Consider the following 22818-nt stretch of genomic DNA (forward strand, 5'->3'; position numbering starts at 1 on the left):
GTCTTACACGTCACTTTTTATAACACAGGGTGTTTATCCTTCGCTGGACGGGCCACCTTAATTTTTATAATTCACCAATACACCACTGCGTAGCAGCCTCTCAAGAGTCTCCCTCAGAGCACACGCTGCTAATGTGGCTAGAAATAACTGTAGTAACTCACTCTTTTGGGATTATGTGGGATGAAATATTCCCACTGTGTTGTCTCTAAACTGTTTCAGACCTTCTAAAACCAAAGTCAAAAACTGCCCAGAGCATTATCAGGCATGTACAGTACATGGGATTTAGTGCAGATTTGTGCTGCAGTGTAATTGTTTATTTCTTTTAGTGTTACAAGCTAATGGGAGGGACAAATCAATGCCATTTCTGCCCAGAGATAAAAACACCTCTAAGATTTGTTGGTTAATTAGACCAATTTCTTACTAAGTCACAATGAGAGTCAATGAGGAAAACACAGTTCACAGTTGGGTGTATGTGTGTTTATGTGTGTGTTTATTATTTCATTCAGTAACAAAACATTAATTCTTTCCTTAAACAAATGTTAGCCTTTCATGGCTGATTTTTCTCAGAATGACTTGAGAGTCAAAAAACAGTTCTAGTGTAACGTGCTCTTTTGTCTGTTTGATAATAATACTGGTTCTTTCGCTTGACATTGAGGTTGATGGAACAAAAGCCGCATGACTGTAAACACCAAGGTAACCAGAAGCTGCAGAAGGCACAGAGTGTGTTTCTACCCCCACGCCCAGCCACAACGACAGGTTTTCAGTAAACAGACATGGAATAAGGGTTAAGAAAGAAAGTACAGTATATTTTATAGAAGTACAGTAAATTCCATGTAAAGATAACAAGGATGGAGTCTATGCTCTTATACCAATTTATACTAACTGCACCCAATACCAGAATTTCCCATTTTCCTTAAAGATGCATTTTCATTCTTTATTTTGGTTTCACGGCCCCAAGGACACAATAATGTAAGCTATACCTTGAAGAATAGGACCAGTAGATCTGTGGCACATTATTTATGACACTATCAACAGATAATGTTCCATTTGCAACTTCAGTCACAACATATAAGACATTAATCAAAATATGAAATGTATATACATTTTAAGTCACACACTGTCAATAGTTTTGTCAAGATCACTGCAAATGAATGTGTTTATGCTTCTGTTTATGTTCAAGTCCATTGTCCAGTACTCTTTATTATGAGGAGTACATTATGATTATACCTTCTCACTGTAACTCAAAATACATGCCCTTTTTACTGCCTTTTAAAAAACTATAAAAAATCTAATTTGTCTTTAATTTAATGACTTATAATTCTTCTTACCTTCATGTATCCATACATAACTTTTACATTTTAAGATGGTTAAAGACATCAATTAATCAATGACACACAGAGATCAATTAATCAAACTTGCTGTTGTTGGCGACACTTCATTTTAAAATTTTATATTTTAATTTCATAAAACTACCAGTAATGCAACCACTCTAGTCACAAACTGTCTGCGACTCACAATGCAAGAGTGGGTCCACTTGATTACTTCCCTGAGTATGCTGGTGTCGCATCAGCTAGGCGGAGTTTGCCATCAAATTAATGTAAAATAAGCACATTGAAAAGTGGGGGCAAAAAGGGATTTCGAAAAGTGTGTGTGTTTGTGTGTGTGTGTCGGGGGGGTACGTTACCCCTATCTCTAGTGGATGTTACGCCCAAGCACCGCACGCACATATCTTTCTTCACCTACAGTAGCATCTGTTCATTTTTGGTCAAAATCTGTTTATGCAAATTGTAATTGTGCTGGTTTTATATTTGCAATTTCCATAAGAAGGAAACTACTTAAAGCAGCTATAATTGATACTTTTATAATAAGAATGTATCAAATGACAATGTGAAATCAATGTGACAATGTGAAAAGGGGTAGCTCGTAGAGAATTATAACCTGAATCTGCAGCTCATTTTTTAGCTCTCTGGCCCACAACTTTACTGTTTTGGTTCACTCTCACAGCTAAAGAGCCAGATATTTCCCTCAGGAGTTGGTGGAGACCAAAAACAGAACTAAAAGAGAAGGGAATATGGGACTTACATTCATCAGGTGGCCAGAAACACGACTGATAATGTTGCTCCATAACTGCTGGATGTGTAAATAAGCAACTGTTGGCTAACACGTTGTCCATATCAACTTTGATGGTGAAGGTGATGATATGTCAATATGTTGATATGTCAATGTTGTGCTCACAACTTTTCCGCTGCCCTAATTGGCCAAAAAAATAAATTATTGCAGATTAAGAGGTTACCAGGTTAAGTTTTTTCCTCTTTTGTTGAGTTTGAAATGTATTTGTTTGTATTTGTATTTGCACGTTTGCATGTTACAAAGTTAATTTCATCTTATACCCTACAATATAAACTTTGGGTGGGCGATGAGGGGGCAATTTGGCTCTCAAACAAGCATTGGCTAGCCCTGCAAGAATGTTTTATTGACCGTTTTTTGCTCCTTGTGTTATTACTTGTAGTTTGCAGCTAGATGTTTTTGCATACTGTGTCACTTCTGAATCTGAAGCAAGCCAGCAAGTTTAAAGCTTGGCTCTGTCTTAAAACAAGGTATGTATGCTGTATGTAAAACTGCTGATTTGTGTTATTAATTTGAAGCAGTTATTCTCAGATTAAATAATTGTGTTGTTTTTTTTATTCTATCTTAATATTTGTATTCCATATATACTTTGAAATGGGTATTGGTTGCTGTAATCCTTCTTCCTCTCCCTACTTGTTGAAACAGTGATCCCTTTCTGGTAGATGGGTAAAGATTACAGTGATCAATAAATCTTTGGCATTATATTAAAATAATTTGCACTCCACATTGTTTTTTGTTATGGTTGCATTTAATAAAGTAACAGTGAAAGGGCTGCTAGCTCATTAATATGGGAACAAACAAAACCCCACCACCATTAACAGTTAGAAAGTAAGCTCACAGGAAAACTTTGAACTGCCTCCTTTCATTTTGCTGACATCAGCTTTTCAGATTCTTATGTAAATGTTTTATTTTTGTGGCAAGCCATTGTTTTAAAGTCCCATGTTACATCCAAATCTGTTCCAATGACCTGCCCTGAGAAAAAAATTCTAGATATTTATTCTTCTTGTTCCCTCTGCTTTTGCAATAAAACCACTTGAACTTTACAAAAATCCAAAACATTACACTAAATTGATATATGTTGAGAGACATTAACATTCAATCCTAAAGCTAGCTGCCACTGTTCTCTTTCTACTGGAAATAACAATAAAGTGCTTCAGTCTGAAACATAAACCTGCCATAATATTGATAAATCACAGCAACAATAAACATCAACTGTCTGTTCATGGGATACACACATGCACACATAAAAGGTTTCATGCAGGCACATGTCAGCAGCCCTACATTGTATTGTGTAGGATGAATGTAGGGTGAACATGCAGTAGAGACTTGATTGTTTATTAATATTCATGATGGCTTCTTTAACAGAATGACTGAGTTAGCAATTTAGTTATATGTGTGAGGATGTCATGGAACTCAAGATTCCATATTCAAAATTTTATTCACAGTGTTTCTAACACACAAAAAATCCCTTGTCTCCTGTAAGGTATCCATGTTTCCACAGGTCCATCTTACTGAGTAGTTTTTCAAAGAAGCTCAACCTCACGATAAACATTATTAACATGGTCTTGCTTGGCTCAAGTTACAACTATGGAGATGCCACAGTGTTGTCCAGCAACTTCCAAATAATGTTGGCATCAAATGTCAAAGCTCATAGTCCAGCAGCTAAACAATGAGTCAGGATGTGATAATGATGTGTTGCTGAGGTTCGGAAAACGAAATGTTACTTTACTTCACCATAGCGTCCATTCCAGTGGATGTTGTTTTAGAAATGTGAGACAAAAGAGAATCCACTAGAGGACAATGCATGGCTGTGCTATTTCAAGGGATTTTTCACAGATGTGTAACATTGAAGTCAAAATGTCACAAAAAGCCTATAAAAACTTAACAGGCTAAAAGAAATATAATTGTCATGAGCATCAAACATATTTTAACCAGATTTACAATAACCAGCAGAACAGTGCTCACTCTAGTTATAGCAGTATACATTACTGTACATTTTCAAAATAAGGAAAGAAAAAGTTTCAAATAATAGCTGGGGTGATAGCTGGTGTGAATAAAAGCATGATGCCCAATAAAGGCCTAGAGAAATAATCACTGAGCAGGGTGAAATTACCTGTACTATAATGGCTCACATGGTACATTCAGCATGATGTACATTTCCACAGCACTAATTCCATCACTATTAAATACACTTATTTGCTTTCTAGCTCAGAGTTAGATGAGAAGATTGATTTGTCTGCCCATTAGTCACAGTGAAATGAAAGTTAGAGCGTCTTTAGTTTCAGTAATGTGATGTTTGCTCTGCTAGCTATACTGATCAAGTACGGTTTTATATGATGGGCGGGGTTAGCTAGTCACTCAAAATAACATTTGACTGGATAAATGAACCAAGTTCAAGATGAGTAATTTTTATGTTTTACAGAAAAAGAAAAGAAAGGGATTTATATATAACATTCTAAAAATTTTATGATACATATTTAGCATGTAACAAGAGATAAATGAATAATCAACACAGGGACACAGGGTTATAATTTGGAGAATGTAATTTTCATTGCGTTGTGTTTTTAAATATAAGGCTATTACTTTATTAAGACAGGCATTAAGACTGGAAACAGGGGGAAACAGCTAGCCTGGCTCTGTCCAAAGGTAATAAAATTCTACCAGCACCTCTAAAGCTCATTAATTAACATGTTATATGTCATGTGATTAGTCTATACAAAAACCGAAGTGTAAAAACAACAATTTGCTGGACAATTCGCCATACAATTAGCTAGCTGTTTCCCCCTTTTTCCAGTCTTCATGCTAAGCTAAGCTATAGTTGTAGCCTTATAGCCTATTTAGTGGTATCAATCTTCTCATTCTCCGACAGAATGCTAATAAGCGTATTTCCAAAAATGTCAAAATATTGCTTTAACAGAAATACTGTCACTCATTGATTAATTCCAGTCATTTGGTGTGAAGCTAGCTTGTACTACTGTCTACTCAACACTTCCTGAACAGATGTCTCTTAGTACTGTGAAATGTACATTATACTAAATTTATCAAGATAACAGGTACACACAGCGGAAGTGTTGAGTATGCATTAATATCAAAAAGCATCAGCAAATAAAACAAAAGCAGATCAGAAAACAAGGTTTCTTACTAAAATATGATCAAATATAAAACATACATTTTCTTTCTACTTTGCTCCTCTGGTCCTCTCCACAAATGTCCCAGTCAGAGAGGGAGGATCAGCCATAAAGACAGGAAATAGCAATCAATAAAAGATCCAGGAGTAAATCGTTCATGTTCCGCGTTGTAGCGCATTCATAGCGCTGACTGGCCATTCACCACTGTTTTTGAAGCTAAAGGCGCACTGTCAAGGTCCCCAGTAACCTCCATCTGGAAACAATATCACAGACATGGAAATTAAGGATACATCAAAGAAAGAGAAACAGTATCATTAATGAGCTTAACAACAAAAAACTTTGCTGTTATTGTTGAGGGTTATAACCTGGGGCACAGTTTCATTCCTGTCTGTTACATAAAGTGGGCTTCATCTCTAGAGGTCACATTTTCATACAAAAGAAAGGAAGACATCAGAGGGACAATACACTGAGCACTCTGACAGTGGGGGCTGCAGATTTGGTTTGGGTATGGTCCTGAAGTATAAATATAACCATGAAACATGTTACACATGTAAGCATGACTTTCAATAATACTATTACAATGATACAATTATTTCAATCAGAATGATTTTTTCTCCCTCTGTTCCATTCTTTTTAAGGATTAAAATATTAAAATATCACATTAAAATATTGCCTTCTGGCTTCGGGACCGGCTTGGGCTAGAAAGTGGGCCTAAATCACTTAAAAATAAAAATAAATGTGCTGATTATATACTACTATACTGGCTGTAAAATGTGTTGATAAAAAAAATGTATGTCTTTATTCAGAAATTACATGGATCACATGAAAACTGTTTGCGCAGTACCTGAATGCTTTGCATTTTTCCATTCTGTGTGTTACTTCTGGAAGAGAACATTGGATTGTGGTTTTCCTTGGGTGCCTTCTTTCTACACCCCATCTGGTCTGTAGTGCCAACACCATTTGGTTTGTGGACGCAGAGCACCTTCTGGAAGCTCTGCTTGAAGTTGTCAGAGAGAAAGCCATAGAGGACTGGGTTGGCGCAGGAATTGACATAGGTGAGGATGACCAGGAAGAAGTAGACTGCAGCTGTGGTTTTGTTCTCAGGGATGATATGAATCAGGTTGACAATGTTGGTAGTGAAGAAGGGTAGCCAACAAAGCACAAACACCAACACGATGATCACCACCATGCGCGTCACCTTACGCTCCGACTTACGCCGCTTAGTCAGGCCTGCACGCACACCTGCTGATCTCACCTGAAAGTGGGATGGTTGGTTGAAAAGGTTTTATGAGATTATAAGAGGAGAACCTCACAGGAAAATTACAAAATTGAGTTAGACACCAATAAAAGCCAATTTTATCTCATTACCTTGATGACAATGAGCAGGTAGCAGAGGCAGATGACAACCAGAGGACCAAAGAAGCCCAGGATGGCTGTGTAGAGGATGAAGACAATGGACCACAATTCCCTTGGCTCAGGCCAGGTTATGTTGCAGGTGTTGAGCTCCTCCTGTACATGTGAGTAGATCGTGACCGGCAGCACAATCAGAAAGGACACAACCCACAGTATACCATTGAAAACCTTGGCCACCTGTGGCTTCCGCCATTTGGCACTGCGAATAGGATGAACCACGGCCAGGTAGCGATCAATGCTCATCACCGTCAGGCAAAAGGTGGAGGCGAACTGGCTCATGGCATCAGCAGTCATGCACACCTTGCAGAAGAAATCCCCATATGGCCAGTAGGAAAGCACACTATTAGTGCCTAGGAAAGGAATTCCCAGGATGTAGAGTTCATCCGCCAAGGCTAAATTGAGGATGTACATGTTGGTTACTGTCTTCATCTTGGCGTAGCGAACCACCACGTAGATGGCCAGCGTGTTACCTAGAAGACCCACAATGAAGACTATAGTGTATACGACTGCGGTGATCACATCGAAGGGCATTGGTGCGGCCACATCTGAGATATTGTTGGAGGTGAGGTATGGCTCGGAGGAAGACACGCTGACATTCTCAGATATTGACGTCCAATTGTAGCCATCCATGTTGAAAGAGGGAGTGCTGGTGTCCGTTTGGACTACAGTAGGAAATAGCTTATGAGAGAAAAGACACACATTTATAATTATTATACTTAACAACAACCCATTGCTAAAAAACATGTTACATCTACCTTTTGCACTATACACACTCAAAACAACACATGGGTGCTCTCTGGGCAATACGCCCATATTTACAAAGAGAGAAGAGAAACTTTCCACTGAATTGTCTGGGCAAGTGGCCAACATGCCATTCCTCTTAATGGGAAGTTGCACTTTAGGAGAACATGACATCAGTTAAGCAGGTTCCAAGTACTGTCACTGCTGCTGGATTAGATGTCCATAAGACAGAACCAAAAATCCTGCAGCCAAATGACAAGTAGCCCACAGCCTTGAAGAGATGATGAATATCCTTGATTGTAACATTAACACTGTTAAAGTGGGTCAAACATATTTAGCAAAAGTGATCAATCGTGTAAAATTCTTCACTAGTTTTGTGAAATCTCTCCAGTGTACAAATGCGTATTCATTCTGGGGTTTAATGATATTCTGTAGAACTCTATCTCACCATACAAAAATGTGATCATATGCCTGTTGAACTGATAACTGAAACAGGTTCACATCTTTCAAATGTTTTGCTGTATTCAAGTAATTTGCCACTTTGCCATGTACTATAACAGAGCAGGCAGCATTCACTACATTTGCTTTGTGTTTGGAGAATGTTGGTACAATTATCTTAATGAGGACATTGTCATCTAAACATTTTTATTTTAGATTATGTAGACTGCAAAACAATGAATTGTCTATTAATTGAAAAACTATTATTATTTTCTTATTTTTTGCAGTTAAATCTATAAGGAAACTAAAATTTAAAAAAAGATATGAGTGCACCAAACTGTATCATATTTTGTATGAGATCTCAAGGTCGTGAAGGTATCCCTAATAGACTTAAATGTATTATACAGTGCATTCATGTATAGCCTAAAATGAGAGCAATGGCCTTAATAATTAATGTGCCAGTAGCTACCTATATGTCCTCACCTGGTGCCTTAAGTTGTAGGTGACCTAAAATAATAATACTTTTATAACTGCCAGTTGTCAGACGTTACAACCCGAGGCTGTGAAAATGTGTTGCACAAATATATGGTGTTACGTGAAGATTCACTGAACCGAGCTCCAAAACACGGGAGGGACGCGCAGCCCGCAGCTTGTTGTTGAAAAAACAAACACTTGAAGCCCCTGTCCCCTTTAGGTTGCATGGGGCTTTGACATTTTTGTCCACCAAACTATAATAGCTATAGCCCACAGTCATGAGATCCATTTGAAGCGTTCACATGCCTAGATCATTAAACCTGAGTTTCATAAATAACACTTTAAGGCTCATAACAAACCCACATAGCCTACTGTATAATAATGTTTCTTGTCCTCTGTTGGGAGATGAATGACTAAAATAAGTAATGATTAAAAAATATTTCACAGCCACATCTTTCTCAAAAACAGCAAGAGTTTAAATTTCATTTAATTTCATGAACACATTGTTTTCTTGTAAATACATTCGTAGATGAGATTCAGCCTACCTGAGCGCTCCTGTGCGCCTTTTATCCTCTCCACTATCCGGTGGTGTGATGTGCGTCGCCAGCACTAGTCATGCGGTTTGGGAACGGTGTGCTTTCACTGAGGTCAAAATCAACTCTCTCGCTCTTTTCCCTCACACTTGACTTTTCATCTTGAGTCATTTTCTTGATGCCAGCACGCTCAGATTTCCACAGGCGCAAAAACCAACATTGTCTTTGACTTTCCAGGATTTTCTCACAGGTCCGTTCCGAATAAAATCCCGCGCGTGGGGAAATGCGTTCCTAAACTGATGAGAAGTCACCCACAGGGTCATGTAGTGCCTCGAGTATTTATACGGAAAACGTCACCCCGCCTTTGGATGTGAAAGTCCCACCCATGGATGTTTGTAATCACATCACAGGCAAGACCAGTTGTTGTTGTAAAAGCTCACATTATATCCCTCTTTTCCTTTTCTTTTCCTGTGCAGCAGAGGCTTTTATAGCCAGCCTTTCAGCCAATCATAAAGTAATACTAACTTTTTTCCTACTGTGTGAGACAGAGAGAGACAGAGAGAGGAATGGAGCAATGCCCATAGCCTGCCTGGAGAATAAATCACCTTGATGGTGGCCTGGGGCACCTGAGAGGGCGGGAGAGAAATTAGGCTTAAATGGAAAAGCGGTTGAGGGAGGATGAGATTGCGCATTGAGGGAGAGATTTGATGGTAATTGTCTGGGAAAGCTGCCTACTTTTAAGACATTAACTTCATGTTGTTGTCATCCAGGTCAGTGCAGCGTTAACAACAGGCTGCCACACATACAGACACACTCACACGCTGGGCTGGGCTGAGGGAACAGGTACAGGAGTGCTGATCTGTGTGTGTGTGTGCAATCCATGAAGCAACATGTGTGTGTGCATGTTTACAGTATGTACTCAATTCCTGCATTTTTCATCAGTCTACAGCATCAAAGGAGGTTAAGAAGGGACAATGGGAAGTTGATGACGTCTCATTCTTTATGGGCCCTGTTTGACCGGTCCTAACCAGAGCAAATGGGAAGATTTATGAGACAGTAAACTCTGTCACACAGCTGTGTATAAAAGGCTTGCTCTAAGGACAGTAATGCGTAGTGGCACCTTAGGATGCCAGGATAATGATATGGCTCATTTACACTGTGTTTTCTCCGGTGCGGGCAAGGCCAGTTCTCATTTTCAAGGTTACAACGGCTATGACAACAAAAATTCTTTAACCATGCACAAATCAGTGGAGTCCTCTTTCAAGTTTTCAATTCAATTCAATTTTATTTTATTTATATAGTGCCAATTTATAACAAGTTATCTCATTGCACTTTTTCTATAGAGCAGGTCTAGACTTTACTCTTTATAATATTATTTACAGAGACCCACTAAATCCCACCATGAGCTTGCACTTGGCGACAGTGGCAAGAAAAAACTTCTTTTAAGAGGCAGAAACCTCAGGCAGAACCAGACTCAGGGTGGCGGCCATCCGCCGCTGCAGTTGGGTTTGAGGGGGGGGGCACAAATCAAAATCCACATAGAATTTTAAAATAATAATAATGTAATGGTAGTGTTAATATTTATAAAGTAATAATACTAGGAATGATAGTGATAAGAATAATAACGAATATAATGGTAATAAGACTAATAATAACAAGTGTAATAGCAGTTGTCGAACAGGAACATGGGGGCAGCAGGTGGCCCACAATCATAGATCCAGACTAGCTCCAGAGGCAGAATTCCGAGGTTCCTTACGGTGGTGCTGAAGACCAGGGCAATGCCATCTAGAGTAAATATATCGTTAGATAATGTGTCTCAGAGGTGTTTTTATGTTCTTAAGCCATGCTTGAAGTTCAGCTAACTGATTAGTCTCATCTGGCTTGATCGATAAATTTGGGTATCATCCGCATAACAATGAAGGTTTATGGAGTGTTTCCTAATAATATTGCCTAAAGGAAGCATATATAAGGTGAATAGAATTGGTTCAAGCATAGAACCTTGTGGAACTCCATGACTAACTTTGGCGTGCACAGAGGACTCTCCGTTAACATGTACAAACTGAGATTGATCTGATAGATAGGATTTAAACCAGCTTAGTGCAGCTCCTTTAATGCCAATTACATGTTCCAGTCTCTGTAATAGGATGTGATGGTCAATGGTGTCGAATGCAGCACTAAGATCTAACAAGACAAGTACAGAGACAAGTCCATTGTCTGATGCAATTAAAAGGTCATTTGTAATTTTCACCAGTGCTGTCTTTGTGCTATGATGCACTCTAAATCCTGACTGAAAATCCTCAAATAAACTATTGTTATTTAGAAAGTCACACAACTGATTGGCGACTGCTTTCTCAAGGATCTTAGAGAGAAAGGGAAGGTTAGATATAGGTCTATAGTTGGCTAAAACCCCTGGATCAAGGGTGGGCTTTTTAAGAAGCGGTTTAATTACAGCTATTTTAAAAGACTGTGGGACATAGCCTGTTAATAAAGACAGATTGATCATATCCAGAAAAGAAGGGCTAACTAAGGATAAAACTTCTTTAAGCAGCCTAGTTGGAATAGGGTCTAATAGACAGGTTGATGTCTTAGATGAAGAAATTGTGAAGTTAGTTGAAGAAGGTCAATAGGAGAAAAGCAGTCTAAATATACATCAGGTTTTACAGCTGTTTCTAAGGTTCCTGTGGTTGATGACAAATCGGTACCATTTGAGGGCAGGATGTGATGAATTTGTTCTCTAATAGTTAAAATTCTATCATTAAAGAAGCTCATGAAGTTGTTACTGCTGAGGGCTATAGGAATACATGGCTCAATAGAGCTGTGACTCTCTGTCAGCCTGGCTACAGTGCTGAAAAGAAACCTGGGGTTGCTTTTATTTTCCTCTATTAATGATGAGTAGTAGGCTGCTCTGGCATTACGGAGTGCTTTCCTATATGTTTTAAAACTATCTTGCCAGGCTAAATGAGATTATTGGAGATTGTTGGAACACCATATCCTTTCAAGTTTTTGCAATGTTTGCTTTAATTTGCAGGTTTGAGGGTTATACCATGGAGCTAACCTTTGTTTTATTATCTTCTTTTTTAGAAGGGCGATAGAAGTGAGTGTCATTCACAGTGAACCTGCAGTGCTATCAACAAGACGGTCAATTTGGGAGTGGCTGAAATTAGCATAGGAGTCCTCTGTTATATTGAGACATAGCATTGAATTAAATGCAGATGGAATCGCTTCCTTAAATTTAGCTACAGCACAATCAGATAGACATCTAGTGTTGGAGTTTTTGCCTAATGGTATATAGTCCAGTAATAGGAGTTCAAAAGTTATTAGATAACGGTCCAATAATAAAGTATTCTGTGGAAAGACTATTAAATGTTTAATTTCAATGCCATATACCAGAACAAGATTGAGGGTATGGTTACGCCAGTAACAGTAAGTTGGTTTATGTACACTCTGACAAAAGCCAATCGAATATAATAATGAGATAAACACAGTACTAAGGCTATCATTTTCAACATCCACATGAATATTAAAATCACTTACAATAATTACTTTATCTGTTTTAAGGACTAAACTTGATAAAAATTCAGAATAAGGACCAGGTGCGCGGTGCACTATAACAAATAGAATTGGCTGTTGTGTTTTCCAGGTTGGGTGTGAAAGGCTTTCGAATGAGTTATAATTTAGTTCAGGGTTGATTAATAGGCTTGAGTCGAAGATGGCTGCAACTCCACCTCCTTGGCCAGTGCACTGAGCAAGCACTGAGAAGTGTGTAGGACTGCAACTCTGCATCCTGGTCTCAACTCTGAGTTGTCATGGTTTTGGTCCACTAATATATCCAGATTTCTGGCTATGAGAGCTGCTCCATCCAAAGAGGGATGAATGCCGCCTCTCCTAATCACACCAGGTCTTCCCCAGAAAGTCCAATTATCTACAAAGCCCACATTGTTTGCTGGACACTGCCTTGACAGCTAATGGCAGAATGAAGACATGTGACTAAACATGTCATTAGTGGTCAGGTTTGGCAGGGGCCCAGAGAAAACTACGGAGTCCGAGATTGTCTTTGCATATGTACACACTGACTCAACATTAACTTCAGTGACCTTCGATTGGCATAATCGGGAGTTGTTACCACTGATGTGAAAAACATTCTTACTATATTTACGCTTATCCTAAGAAAGCAGTTTTAAATAGGATTCAGCATTGCCCACTCTGGTCCCAGGAATACATTTGACTATGGTTGCTGGTGTTGCTAACTTCACGTTTCTCAAAATAGAGCTGCCAACAGTCAGAGTTGGTTTCTCAGCGGGTGTGTCGCTGAGTGGGAAGAACTTATTAGAAACGTTAACAGGTTAGTGGTGAACCGTGGGCTTCTGCTTAGGGCTATGCTTCCTTCGGACAGTCACCCAGCCTCCCTGGTTTCCTGGCTGCTCGGGAGCTGCTGGGGGACGGCTAACAGGAGCTACCTCTGGTCAGTCCGCACCAGCTACTGGTGGCTGGCTACAGCAGCTAATGATTGAGTTTCCATGGTGTGGAACCGAGTTTCCAATTCACTTAGCCTCGCCTCCAACGCTACAAATAAACTACATTTATTACATGTACCATTATCACTGAAGGAGGTAGAGGAATAGCTAAACATCTGACACACCAAGCAGGAGAGAGCAGGAGAGTGAGAAGGAGAGAGAGAAGCCATTGCTAGCTGCTAAGCTAAAGAATGGTAGAAAATCGTTAAAAGGACAGAGTTATAAGTGCTTGAGCAGAACTAGTGTATGTTTAAATGTATAGCAGATAGTTAGTCACTGTAATGAAGAATCAAACAAAATTTACTCTGCTCCTAGTAACACACAAACACTGCTGACCGGAAATGAGACAATACGCTTACCTCAGTCCCAGAATCTTATTGAGAGCCTATATGGCCAACCTTGTGGTTCTTTCAGTAAAGCAGGAGACAACTTGTGTACAGTGGCTAACCTTTTGAAATGAACAAGGACACCTGGCAACAACTAATGCAGTTTTATGCAACAGCAATGCAATCAATCCTTTTTGTGTCCTGAAGTTGTTCTTAAATAATAATAATACAAATAATAATAATAATAATAAACTTTATTTGTATAAAACCTTTCATAGAGGAAATGCAGCTCAAAGTGCTTTAGAGCAAAGAAAACACATGCACTGAGTACTTCACATAAAAACAACAGAATGAACATAAAATCAGGGATAGAATGCCATACTCACTGTAATAAGATGGATTAAAAATAAGATGATAATAGAATACATACATCTTTGCATGAAAATTGACATAGAATGATAGAATCCCATCCCCTTATTGTAAAAAAGAAGAATACAAAACACAAGATGGGAAATAAAACCCACTAAATAATTTTGAATAATAATTCAAGTTAAAAAGTAGAATACATAAAACGCATAAAATCTAGTAAAATACAGCATTTTAAAAGAAGTGCAGCAGTGCATAAATGAGAAACAAAGAGCAAAAATAATTTTGTGCCTGTATCAGGAAAGTCAAAGGCTAAAGGGAAGAGATATGTTTTTAGCTTTCATTTAAAAATATTTAGGGAGCTGGCTTCCCTTATATCTATAGGTAGTGTGTTCCAGAGCTTTGGGGCATAACTGACAAAGGCTGCATCCTCGATTTTCTGTCAGCTGTTGCTGGGAACCTTCAATAAACCAGCAGCAGATGATCGCAGTGTTCTTGAAAGCAAACAGTGAAAAAAGGATTTGCAATGTAGCTTGGTCCAAGCCCATTAAGGGCTTTGTATATAAGGAGTTTTTATACTTGTTTTATAATTGTTACACACTGGTTATTGTATTGTTATACAGTAAAATAAACCCATTAACCCCATATGAGGGCATCATTTTTTTCAAAAACTACTTCTTGTTCAAAGACAATGCTTAGTTGTTACACTTATCAGGTCCTACTAATCCCAAATAGCTAGGAGAAAAATGCATACAGAATCAAAGGATTTAGGAGATTAAAGCAGATGACAAGGTGTTGTTGAAATTTCTAACCATGTCATTTAAAGAGCAGTCATAGCTGTATGGCTCAAATGAACTCATAATATTAGAGAACTTTGTTTCATCCAGGAATCTTTTTTGAACCAGAAATTCCCTTTTAGTCTTTGCTAAGATTAGGTTGGCCTCCAAAACACAAAGTGATGGTCAGAAATCAGTAATTCTAATACTGAAACAATGTCAAATTGCCTGTTATTATCAAGTCTAGAATGTGCCCTTTGTCTTGTCTTGCTTATTTCATATTCCGTTAGTGTACATATATATTCTTATTACATTTGCTGCAGTGATCTAATTTCCTCGCATAAATTAGTTTCATCTAAACTAATCTAAAAGAATAAACTGCTCCACCATGTGAACCACCAAATACTGCTATAAATCTTTCTATTATATTCTATTTACAGTCAAATCCCAGGGGAATTCTAACAGACTGAACAGTAAATTGCGTCCTTATAAACTACTATGCTGTGTTGTGTACAATTACTCTACCTGTGAGACTTGTATTGCTTACAGGAAAGTGATCACCACTGTACATGAAAAATACATACTGTAGTGCATGCACTTTACAGTGTGTCTTCAAATCAAAGTACCTTGGTCATACTTTTTATGGTAAAATCTAGAAAAAGAAATGTTCTACTTTGCATTTATTTGACATTGACCTGATTTTGTTATTGTTTTAATTTCAGTTCACTTCAGGCCTGAGTCTGTGATTTGTTAAAATATTTCTAAAAGAATAAGACAGCTGTTGTACTCTAATCAGAGATGAATTATTTTTTCTTTACCCATTTCTGGTCTTTCTCCTAGTTCTCTGTCTTCCTCCTGCTCAGATGAGTCACTCTGGCTTTGAGCAGTTTGCATGCACCTCCTGCCTTTCTGTATCAAGCTTCCTCTCTGTGGGCATGTGCACTGACATCATATCAGAGCGGTGTCAGTCACTGACTTCATCTGGCTGACCAAAAAAAACCCCGGCAGAGATCGATCGGAGAACTCTCTTAAGGTAATTGGAGTGTGACTTATGTGTGTGGTGTCCCACGGGAGCTCTCAACGAAGCTGAATCAAGAAAGAAGAAATAAATAAATGAGATAATGTCCTAAATGGCGACTCTGTGGCTGACACTGTGTGTTGAGGTCAGTAAATGAAATAATCTTAAAAATATATATGGGCAGAATATACGAACAATCAATCAGTCTCTGCACCTCTAGGTTCAGCTGATATCCTCCCTTCACAGTCGCCTGTGAACATCACTTCTGTCTACCCGACTCTTTTCATTAAGTGACATCAGGAAAGTCGTGTAGATCCACTTTTGTTACAATTGTGCCCGAGGCAGTTAATGTAGCTGTTTGACTGCACAGAGACTCCAGATGGAGCTGTTGACAGCGGTGGACTAGACATGCATGGAGGCAGCATCTCTGTGCTGCTAGTGCCATTAGCATGCTATAAGCTAAAATAGATGACACATAATTTTAGTTTTTTTCCCTGCAAAAGCTTGTATGTTTGAAGGATTATTTTTTGGATGTATCAGTTTTGTCCACAGTTACAAGACAACATACCAGAATCAGAATTTGAGGTGCCACTATTTGCCGTTTGGCTTTTCAGCCAGTAGCCTACATGGCTCAAGTGTTTCACCGCTAACTATTGAAATGCCAGAGTGGATGGGTGAGGGCAATAGCAACTGCAATGTTTGCTAGTTTCAATAACTTTTCCTGTGATGCAATGCTTTGTAGCTCAAGGTGTGTTGGTTTCTGAAGGCTATAATATATTTTTCTCCAGTGTGATTCCACAGCTATTCCCATCATCCTGCAGACTGTCACTATGAGTTACCGGTTACTATTTGTGGTCACTGATACAAGGTGGGCTGGTGATTAAGCACTAACTCAATCATGGATACTTCTTTTGTGGCTACACTTTGGCTATGTATTGTCAGGTTAGCCAACATGAGCTATGACTGAGCCCCGTGAATCATGTGTGGAAGACTGAGTTACTGTAGTGTGATTCGATTGTTGATGATTTGACAGAATTTTCAGAAATGTACCTGGGGCTGTTGAAAGAGAAAGAAGCCCTTAAACTAAAATGGGCAAAAGAGAGCAATTAGCACTGTGCCCCCCACCTAAGCCCCCCCATCACCAGGATCTTTTAGTGTTTATTACAGTTTAATTTTCATAAAATCCACATGCTAAAAAATACAGCTAAAAAGAACTAAACCAAATTTAGTCCAAGCTACTATAGGTTTAAGAAAATCAGAGTAAAAGTCTCTCTGTTTTTGTACATAATGAAACTTATGCAGTTCACTTGATATTAGGTCATGCAGTTTCAATGGTTAAACATCAAACATCTGGGATTTATTAGAGGCTTTGGGAGGGTTCCATTCATAGCTTTGATGCTTTGGAGAAAAATACATTCCTCAGCTTTGTATGAATTTTTGTTACAAAAAAAGGAGCTGTATCTGTATGCTTATGACCTTGGTGTATTGTCTATTGTTTTGCGTACAAAGATTGTTTCTTGACTGCAGACTGAAGGTAAATAATATTCTAGGATCAAAGATTTGACTGAACACTGACCTGTATTTTCTTCTAGCTAATACTAATGAGGCTCTAATATCCAGTTCAATAACAGGTCCTTGAACGTGAAAGCAAAATAATATTTCTGTGTTTTCCTTCTGATTTCACTTATTAAATCCAACAGTATACATGGAATTGAAAGATCAGTTTGAAGAACTATTTTAAAATTCAAGACAATGTGGATTAAGTCCTCCAACCCATATGACCACATAAGTTGTTTGTTCTTACCCTCTAATACGACCCACAGGAGCGTTTCCTAAATTAGCGCCCCTACCGGTGGCAGTTGAGGACAGACTGTAAGGTGAGGACAGGATGCAAGCATATGTTACATAAATCATGTGACATAAGTCATGTGACGTTAAACACATGGTCGTAGTTTGGTTAGGTTTAGGCAATAAAAAAAAAACTTGGTTAGGCTTAGGAAAAGATCATGGTTTGGATTAAAATAAATATGTTAGTAAGTTATGTACATTACATAAGTCACGTAACTAAAGTAAGTTAAGTTACATAAGTAACATAAATAAGCCAATGTTGACTTTTGGTTTCACACGGGACACAAACCCCAGTCTCCTGGGTAAAAGTCCTTTGTTTGTTTGTGCCATTCACCACCTCCATATGCAGACTTTCTAACTCTTTATACTATGTCACCTGACTTCCTGGTTTGCCCCCATCATAATTACCACGACCAGTAGAGGTCCTATCCTAAAATAAATGTAAACATGTTTCATAATAAGCTGCTTGCAACCTATATGGATGTTTTTCTGGTGAGGGCAGTCTGCTTTTTAAAGTAATTCCTGAGTGGATGAGGGAAAAGATTTTCCAAAAAAATACATATTATTAAGCATTTATGCAACATTTGGCATTTATGGAAGTGACTGTATTTAACCCCCCTGTCTGCACTTTCTTTCCTTGAATTGTTTCTCTTGTTACACTGTGAAATCTGTGGAAAATATTTGTGTGGAGAAGCACAATGACAAAGGATAACTTTGTTCTTGTTTTATAAAATGTCTTTATTGCAGGTTTCATTTAAAATGATTTAAAATTAAACAGCTCAGTTGACATGATAGAGAATAATTGGGGTTCTGACACTGGTCAAGTTGAAATTACAGTGTGAATATCATACATATAATCAAACCTAGGTTATATTTTCTAAGGTTACATGAAAATGGTTCTGACTGACTCATTATCAGTCAGTAAAGTCATTACAGTATCATTCCAGCCAAGTAGTGTCATTGAAAATGTGTTTTTGAGTACGAGACAAGATTCAGCATTTTAGCAGGATGTGTTGATGAAAGGAAAAGTTGTCCTTAAGCATTATCACTTTATAAAGCATAGTTAGCATGAGTTGAGGTTTAAGATGCTTTATTTGAAATGATTTGTTCTTAAATAAGATGGCTACCATTTGGTCCACTGTGGGCCTGTCACATTTAATTAGTGACATGATCTTTACAGCCATCATTAAAAATCACTATTAGCTTGACTGAAATAACATTTTATATTTCAAAAACAACAAAGCCATGTAATAAATCTTTCCAAAAAATTACAGCAACATGTTGACATAAACTAATTCTTGTGTTATTGTCTGTGCAGAAGCACAGGGGGACAGAGGCGACAGCAACGTAGCAGTAATAGATCTAGCCCACTGACAATGTGACAAGGAATATATCATGCAGGAGCTCGTATGCATGAGACACATGCCTCCTATTAGCATTATTAGATCCACCAGCTGGGCCATGTTCTTTGTACGTGGATAACTGGATTAGCTTGATTTGATTGTTGATGGTTTGACATGGGCCTGGATTTTTCAGTTCTTCAAAGCTGGCTTCATGTGGGGCTGCTGTCCAGGGGTGGAGCAGCAATTTTAAAAGTGTGGGGGTGTGGTGACCACCGCAAGCCCTGCCTCCGTCAGCCTCCATTCCTGTATCCACCATATACAAATAATAGCTCAAAATGTATATGGTAGCACCATGCTCTTCACCCAAAGACACTATATTCACCAATATCTCATAGTATTAAGCAATGACTTTAGACTGTTTATGTCTGTGAAAAACATGTACCTCCAAATTTGATGATTTTGAATGTGAATGTTTGTAAAACCAAGTGTTCCTTTATGGGCTGAGGAAATTCTTTTTACTTTTTAAATTAAATAAACTTTTAAAAACCCTCTCGGGCTGGCTGGAAAATGCATTGTCATAAAGCTGAAAACAGGCTGTTTTTCTGAGCTCTTTAAAAGTTGACTTTTTAGAGATATGTGGTTCTCACAGGACAGCAATGCTACATACATGCAGATTTTTTAAACCATGATGCATTAATGTAGATTAAACTACCCAACAGTATATAAAGTAGTAATGTAGTAATGAGCACTGACAGGGACCATTTTACTGCACTATGAGTACTCTGATTTCAAGTACTTTAACTACTACGGAAGTAAGGTTTGAATGCAGGAGGACTTTTACTTGTAGTGGAGTATTTTCACATTGTGGTATTAGTACTTTTAATTAAGTAAAGGATTTGAATACTTCTTCTACCTCTGGTCACCATTAGTTTCTTTGCTGGTGGCTTTCGAATTTGTGACATACCAAAACTAGCTTGCTCGGGGTACATTTGAATCTCAGATTTTAGGGAAGTCTACAGACATCTCCCCCTTCCATAGAGAAATGTGAAAACACCTCTCTAGTGACAAACTTTGCACAGACACAAGTCAGTTAAGTCAAGGTCTAACATTTTAGGGGACGTAGGGGAGAACAACACATTGTGTTGAGTGGAGGGGAGCTTTTTTTCCTTTTAAATGTTCAATATAAAGAGTGTTTTTACACAATAAATCCACTTTCATCATGATGGAGAGATGCTGTTGACCACTGCTTGAATTGAAAGGTGGACTTAGCTTTTCTTGTGTTTCAAAGTGGCTTCATATCGAGGCCAGACAAAAAAGATATTTGCTTGCAATATCAGCATGCAGCTGCAGCTACCAGGTTTGTTACAAAAACACAGTTTGAGTCTCTGAAACATAGTGATCTACTGCTAGCAACATTAGGGTTGTAGCTAAGGTGACGCTGTTCCAGAGAGGAAAATACTGCTACGATCAACATGGAATGCACAGCAGAAGACCCCCTTGTTTTTCCTTAAGGCAGCATTTTAGAAAAAGAGGACTTTAGCCAACTAATGGACAGTAAATTATATTATAATTAGACTTAACATGCAGTGCACAGTGCAAACATACAGGCAGATTTACACGCATGCATGCATTTTCAAATATAAGGTCTATTGATTTTTTCCCCTGACACTCTTGTAGTGCCAATTAATTCATGGTGATTCATTTTCACAATGTCCTCCTGTGATTGCTGCACAGTTGAATTAAAGGCCACTAATCAGAGGAGAAGTTTAATTGAAGATAATGACCACAAAAAAAGAAACTGAGTAAGTGTGAGTCTGAGTGACTCACACGCTGTTGCACTTACAACAATGGGAATCTATCGTACTCACTTCAGTGGATCACAGAATGTGGCGATAAGAATATTGAAAGACTGCTCAAATTTCAGGGTCACGTATTTCATTAAACTGTGGTCTTTCTGTGTCAGTGTGTGATATTATGCACATAAGGATATATATATATATATATATATATATATATATATATGCACGGCAATCTCTGGGTGGAGTCTGCATGTCCTCCCCGTGTTACCGTGGGTTCTCTCCGGGTTCTCTCCGGCTTCCTCCCACCGTCCAAAGACATGCATGTGTAGGTTAATTGATAACTCTAAATTGCCCGTATTGAATGAATGTGTGAGTGAATGGTTGTCTGTCCTTGTCTGTGTCTGTGTTTCGCCTATGACGCAGGTTGGCCACTGTCCAGGGTGTGCCCTGCCTAAGGCCCGAAGTCACTGGGATAGGCTCCAGTCACCCGCGATTTCTAACGGGGACCAATATATATATATATATATGGATATATTTACATGCAGTATATGTGTAGTATACAGTAATTACAGCATACTTGAAAATATGCTGAGCAAGAGCAAAGTTGGTTTCAGGTTGCATAATCAGTAAATAATCATTTGAAAAACTTACTTTTGACTTAAATTTTGAAGAAAAGGAACAATCAAGAATGACAAAAGGTGAGGAAAGACCTTACTACCACACTCTGTAGTCCATGCATATGAAAACTAATGCTCACTTCCAGCTACTTTTACAATATCTCAGACACAACCAACTTTAGTAAAATTAGATTTCTAATTATGATACATTTTGGCACTGTGCTCTGGTGTTTAAAAAACCTACACTGATTAGCCTGAATGGTTGCCATAATTGAAGGTCACATTTTGTAACTTTAAAAGACCATAATAACCACATCACAAGCCCAATTTCGTTGGAACCTGAGGGCTGATGCATCTTGTCAGTTAGTGATTCTCCCAAGGGGCATCTGCAGTATTTTTGGAGGATGAAATTCTTGCCTTTTTTTGTTAACAGAAACCCGAGGTGACTTTTAAAATGAGTCGGAGGCTATTTGGTAATAAGGAGCATTAAAAGATCGGTAGAGAAGATGTATGTAGGGACAATTAAAGATCCAGTATGTAGGATTTAGTGGCATGTAGCGGTGAAATTGCATTTTGCAACCATTTGAATACCACTTGTCTCACCCTTCCTTCCAAGTGTGTAGGAGAAAATATAGTGGCTGTGAAAATCACCAAAAACGCAAAAGGCCCTATCTAGAGCCAGTGTTTGGTTTGTCCGTTCTGGGCTAATGTAGAAAAATAGTGGTCCCTGGAAAGAAACCCACTCCTTCTGTAGATAAAAACGGCTTATTCTAGGGTAATGAAAACACAACAATTCTTATTTTCAGGTGATTATACACTAATGAAAATATACTTATGAATATTATCACCATATTCTGCAAATAGAACCCCCTACATATTACACACTGAACCTTTAAGTTAGCTGATAACTTAAGTTGAGTAATTTACTCAGGTTTAGGTAACACTTGTTTAGTCCACTTACAGATAGATTATAGAGTATTTGTAACATTTCAACTGTTTGTCTGTTGATGCTTAACAGTTTATCAGTTTAAGTATACGTAACAATTCATGAACATACCCTAACTGAGATGTTTTTTGTGCCTAAACCTAACCAAACATTAATTTGTGAAACAGCTGAATTGTTGAATCTTAACTAATAAGCTGTTGAAATGTTACAAATACTCTAAAAAATATCTGTAGGTGGACTATCCAAATAAAGTGTAACCCAGGTTTCTTGCTTCCAATGAAAAATTAAAGGTCAAATCTTTACTTGAAGTCCCCCTATTTAGCATTAATAAGCAGTAAAGAAACATTCAATAAATGGTTTATAACACACACACCATTAAGTGGAGGCTCATGTATAAACAAATAATTTACA

The 22818-nt window shown here is 38.2% G+C and overlaps 1 protein-coding gene across 1 annotated transcript; it reads right to left on the reverse strand.

Annotated features, from left to right (window-relative positions):
- Positions 1 to 3446: 3446 nt before the first annotated feature.
- On the reverse strand, positions 3447 to 9308 carry LOC122868444 (somatostatin receptor type 5-like). Its single transcript, XM_044180406.1, has 4 exons — positions 8867 to 9308; positions 6624 to 7346; positions 6100 to 6510; positions 3447 to 5508 (listed from the first exon to the last, which is right to left on the reverse strand). Exons 2-4 carry the CDS (start codon positions 7296 to 7298, stop codon positions 5434 to 5436), a joined length of 1161 nt encoding a protein of 386 aa, XP_044036341.1. The 5' UTR covers positions 7299 to 7346; positions 8867 to 9308; the 3' UTR covers positions 3447 to 5433.
- Between the last annotated feature and the right edge of the window lie 13510 nt (positions 9309 to 22818).

This window comes from Siniperca chuatsi, linkage group LG21 (genome assembly GCF_020085105.1).
Source record: "Siniperca chuatsi isolate FFG_IHB_CAS linkage group LG21, ASM2008510v1, whole genome shotgun sequence".
Taxonomy (NCBI): Eukaryota; Metazoa; Chordata; class Actinopteri; order Centrarchiformes; family Sinipercidae; genus Siniperca; species Siniperca chuatsi.

Excerpts from the sequence above, each read along its gene's own strand:
- LOC122868444 (XM_044180406.1), bottom strand. The coding sequence starts at position 7,298 with ATGGATGGCTACAATTGGACGTCAATATCTGAGAATGTCAGCGTGTCT. Across the intron at positions 6,511-6,623 it reads ACCTGCTCATTGTCATCAAG|GTGAGATCAGCAGGTGTGCG; the intron begins GTAATGAGATAA and ends TCCCACTTTCAG. Across the intron at positions 5,509-6,099 it reads GAAAAATGCAAAGCATTCAG|ATGGAGGTTACTGGGGACCT; the intron begins GTACTGCGCAAA and ends TATTGTTTCCAG.